Here is a 5,077-nt window from a genome sequence, read left to right as displayed (position 1 = left end):
CGAGGACAGAGGGGGAGTGCGTCCCTCGAGGACAGAGGGGGAGTGGGTCCCTCGAGGACAGAGGGGGAGTGGGCCCCTCGAGGATCTGTGACCTGCGGTCAATGGGAGATCCTTATGTTTTACTAATCCACTCCCTGGGCCTGGTTACCCTCCCCAGTGGTTTCTCAAAGCTCTCCCTCTTACCCCCTATTCCCCGCCTCCCCACCCCTACAGCGATAAACCCAAACACTCTGCAAGTCCCAGCCCAGGGCTACTTCCCCAACCTTCCTGCACACTGCCCCCTGACCCCTCACAGCCCAAAGCCAGGGTACTGGCCTCTGATTGGCAGGTGGCTTTATCCAGGCTGTTAACACCACCTCCCACTCCCCGCAACCATGCCCCTCACACCCACAAGTTGTTCCAGAATCTTCTGTTCTGGCTTTTGTTACATGAGCCACCTCTTGACCCTGTCGAGGGTGGATATTGGGAGCTCAGACCAAGGGAGCTTCATTTTTCGAAGAATTTCTGAGCTTTGCCTCATTTTGAAACCAACGGGCAATATAGAATCGTAGAGTCATAGAGATGTACAGCACAGAAACTGACCCTTCGCTCCAACTCATCCATCCTAACCTAGTCCCGTCCCACTTGCCAGCATTTGGCCCATATCCCTCTAAACCCTTCCTATCCATATACCCAGGAGAAAGTGAGGTCTGCAGATACTGGAGGTCAGAGCTGAAAATGTGTTGCTGGAAAAGCGCAGCAGGTCAGGCAGCATCCAGGGAACAGGAGAATCGACGTTTCAGGCATAAGCCCTTCTTCAGGCTCATGCCCGAAACGTCGATTCTCCTGCTCCTTGGATGCTGCCTGACCTGCTGCGCTTTTCCAGCAACACATTTTCAGCTCTATCCATATACCCATCCAGATACCTATTAAATGCTGTAATTGTACCAGCCTCCACCACTTCCTCTGGCAGCTCATTCCATACCCGTACCACCCTCTGTGTGAAAACATTCATCTGAAATTCTCGTTGGTGATCATTCCTGATTTCTGGAATTGCTGACAGATGTGATTTCATATCCGATACAATCTCCATGATCTGAGGCACCATGACTTCCAAATCATACAGTATCCAGACACGGACAACAACTTGGAATTATAAAGCACCTTTAATGTAACTAACATTCCAAAAGTATTGTTTAGGGGCGACAGTAATCTGAACCTTGCAATGTGGACAGGGAGGGAGCTACAACGACGACAGTGAATCTGATGGGAAGCTGCTATGTTGGGAAGGAAAGAATTTTTATTTGAACTGTTGCTGGATAAAAGCACAATGAACAAACACAGAAACCCAGGCCATTCCCAACACAGGCCAGGGATGCTATCTCATGAAGGGGATTGCTAAACCAATTCATCTCTCAGAATGTAGCATCAATCTGGATTTAAACCAGTTGGTAAAGTAAAAACCAAGACAACTTACTTTATGGATCGGGTTTATTGATAACTGAGTCTTCCAGCATTTTCGAACACCATAGCTACCAATTCCCCCTTCAAACAGAGAACTGTACGGCCCAGGAACAGGCCCTTCAGCCCACCATGCTGTGTCAAACCTGACGACAAATTAAACTAATCCCTTCTGCCTGCCCTTGGTCCATATCCCTCCATCCCTCACATATTCATGTGCCTACCTAAAATTCTCTTAAACGCCCCGATTGTATCTGCCTCCACCCCCACCCCTGGCAGCATGTTCCACACTCCTACCCCTCACTGGGTAAAAGACCTGCCCCTCGCAACTCCTTTGAACTTTTCCCCTCTCACCTTAAATGCATGGCCTGTAGTATTAGATGCATTTTTTTCCTAATGTCTACAAGTGCTCTTACACACACCTGAATAGGGCTATTGGTCAACAGCAAGAGGATTCAGGACAATGACAGAGCAACAAACCTTCATAAAAACCATCCTCGTCCATGTCTCCGTACACATAGAGGTATTTCCCAGCCTTGAGGGGGAGCTCTGCTTCTGGATTCTCATTGGGTCCCTCATATGGGTTGTAACTAAATTCAAAAAAGAGGGACAATGGCAGTAATTGTAGAGAAGTCTTTAACTCTGGTGTAAAATCTGAAATTTAATCCACTGTCCCGTGAGAGTCAAAAAAAAAGGAATATTGTGATAAGAAAAGTTCACAGCCAATAGATGTGAAGCTGGAAAAGCACAACAGGTCAGACAGCATCCGAGGGGCAGGAAAGGCAACATTTCAGGCCAAAACCCTTCATCAGGTCTCTCCTGCTCCCCAGACGCTGTCTGACCTGCTGTGCTCCCCCAGCCTCACATCTACTGACTCTGACTTCCATCATGTGCAGTCCTCCTGTCTCTGAGAAAAGATCAAGGTCCATTACATTCCCCTCCTCCCGTCCGTACAGTCACATGATACAACTTTGTGTGCCTTAGATATTTAATATCAATTAGTTTGGAATTTGGAATGAGTGGTGTAAGAGGCTTTAGTGTACCTGAAGGGGTTTAATGATTAACAAGAATGTATTTCTGTAGCCATGATGAAAAGTATAAGAGGAAGACTTCCGGGAGAGTTAGTGGAGATGCAATTACATTGGGAGGGTTTATGTGTGAACTTTTTATTAACCAGCACCTAAGGAACCAGGAATGTGTGGTAGATCAAATTTTCCAGTTGATGAAAAGGTCTACATTATCAAGATAAAACCCCCCACTAAGTAACGGAAACATAATGCAGGGGATATACACATCATTGCTATACTTTATTCACAACATAAATCACGGAAGTAATTATGCAACTTTGCCCGAACAGCCTTCTCACTCACACCCTCACTGACCACTCGGACATCATGAAGATTGTGATAACACAGTAAACTTTCAGTATTTCAGGGAGAGAACCTTTGAGATTTATCAAGTGTGCCAGTTCATAAGGTATTGGTTAAAACAATGTTTGCTGTAATGTAATGTTTTAGGCTTTCAGATAGAAGATTCCAGAATCATTTTTGGTGGGTTTAAGGGGAAACACCCTTAACTTGGAAGAAGATCTTTGAGTTTCAGTTTGGGCTGTTTTACAAAAGTCTTGGTTGAAACTGAAAATGTGAAATAATTACTCCTGAGAGAGGAATGTAGCTTTCTGCCGTAAAGAAAGAAGTTACCTCTGTTTAAGGAGTCGAGTTTTAAAATTCCAGACCAGAACTGTTTGGTCAAAACCCTGAATGGTATTATTTGAAGCTGAGAAAATCTGAGCTCAGGTGTATGAAGGCTCTAGGAATAGGCGATCAGATTCTCAAGACAAGGAATTAATAGATACAGTTAAATGAAGCTTTGTAAATGTGAAAGAGAAAGGAATTCTCTCTGATGTGACCATTGTACAGAAGGGCTTTTGGGATTAATAGGATTGAATTTCACCGTGTGTTTCAAAACTTATTTATTTGTGTTATATCAGTCAGAGTATTGAGTACAGGAGTTGGGAGGTCACGTTGTGGCTGTCCAGGACATTGGTGAGGCTGCTTTTAGATACAGTGTACAATTCTGGTCACCCTGCTATCGGAAAGATCTTATTACATTGGAGAGAGTTCAGAAAAGATTGACCAGATTGTTATCGGGATTGGAAGGTTTGAATTATAAGGAGAGGCTGAATAGGCTGGGACTTTTTTCCCAGGTGGGGGAGTCCAGAACTAGAGGGCATAGGTTTACGGTAAGAGGGGAAAGATTTAAAAGGGACCTGAGGGGTAACACAGACAGTGGTACGTATGTAGAATGAACTCCCAGAGGAACCTCCCAGATGCAGGTACAGTTACGTTTAAAAGACATTTGGTCCATGGATAGGAAAAGTTTACACGGATATGGGCCAAATGCAGGCAAATGGGACTAGATTAGTTTGAGAAACCTCTCAGTATTGGATGAGTTGGGTTTAAGGATCTGTCCCTGTGCTGTATGATTCCATATGTAAGTGGTTTGTCTTATTCCATTTTATCTTCAATTGTCTTACATAACAAACTTCTGTTTTATTGTTAAAACCAAGTCTGCAGCATTGCATTTTGTGAGAGACCGTCTTGTTAAAACTAAACCAGAAATGGAAACATAATATAATCTATCAAGCCAGTTTTCAGTTCAGCCCGACGATCAATCCACATTAATCCTGACATTGCTGAGGGTGGGGGCTACACATTAACCAGCAGGAGGTTTCCTTCCCCCTCTTTAACCTGAAGCCATGAGAACTCACTGACCCTGGAGTCAATGTTGAGGACACCCAGAGAAACTCTCTTTGTGAATCCGAAATAAACTCTCCAAAATTGTTACAGGATTGGATTAATAAGAGAAAGTGAGGACTGCAGATGCTGGAGATCAGAGCTGGAAATGTGTTGCTGGAAAAGCGCAGCAGGTCAGGCAGCATCCAAAGAGGAGATTCGACGTTTCAGGCATGAGCCTTTCTTCAGGATTCCTGAAGTTGATTCTCTTGCTCCTTGGATGTTGCCTGACCGGCTGCGCTTTTCCAGCAACACATTTTCAGCTCTGGATTAATAAGAGGCAGAAATGAAATAAGCTTCATCTGGAATTGGAAGGTAATTGTGTTTACAAAAGTCAAGGACTCTATACCTTGTCCTCACAAGGTGTTTACAATCTCTTACCAGAGCAACAGTCCAAGGTGGCGGGTGAGGTAGTGGTCACTGCTTGGCCATTCAGATGGTTTCCACAAGTTATGCCCCATAGCTCCCCCTTCAACACCTCTCCCTCCCCCCCTCACCCCTATCCCACCCCTCCCCATGAAAACGGGAGTGGGAACTTGGCTGCTTTGGGGTGGTGTCCAGTGATTGGCTAATCCTTACATTAACAGACAGACTCCTTAAGCCACAGACTGAGAGTCAGCTCCAAGTAAGACTGGCCTATGAGAGTGATCATGGACAATCCAACATACAATAGGAGAAACCAGGTCCCTGACAGAGCGAGAGAGAGAGAGAGGGAGGGAGGGAGAATGTAAGAGAGAGAGAGTGGGATAGAGAGGGAGATGGGGAGAGAGAGAGAGAGAGAGAGAGAGATGGGGAGAGAGGGAGAGAGTGAGGGAGAGGGGGGGGAGAGAGAGAGAGATGGG

The 5,077-nt window shown here is 45.3% G+C and overlaps 1 protein-coding gene across 1 annotated transcript in view; it reads right to left on the bottom strand.

Moving 5' to 3' along the window:
* The window catches only part of LOC122551099 (RIMS-binding protein 2-like), a 51,879-nt gene that overhangs the window by 13,511 nt on the left and 33,291 nt on the right, over positions 1–5,077 (bottom strand). Inside the window, exon 6 of the mRNA XM_043692743.1 lies at positions 1,921–2,030. Coding sequence (XP_043548678.1) covers positions 1,921–2,030 — 110 coding nt within the window. The remainder of the gene's footprint in view (positions 1–1,920; positions 2,031–5,077) is intronic.

This window comes from Chiloscyllium plagiosum, chromosome 6, assembly GCF_004010195.1.
Source record: "Chiloscyllium plagiosum isolate BGI_BamShark_2017 chromosome 6, ASM401019v2, whole genome shotgun sequence".
Lineage (NCBI taxonomy): Eukaryota > Metazoa > Chordata > Chondrichthyes > Orectolobiformes > Hemiscylliidae > Chiloscyllium > Chiloscyllium plagiosum.
Note: the sequence above shows the minus strand (reverse complement) of the source record. Positions and strands in the feature narration are given on the sequence as shown.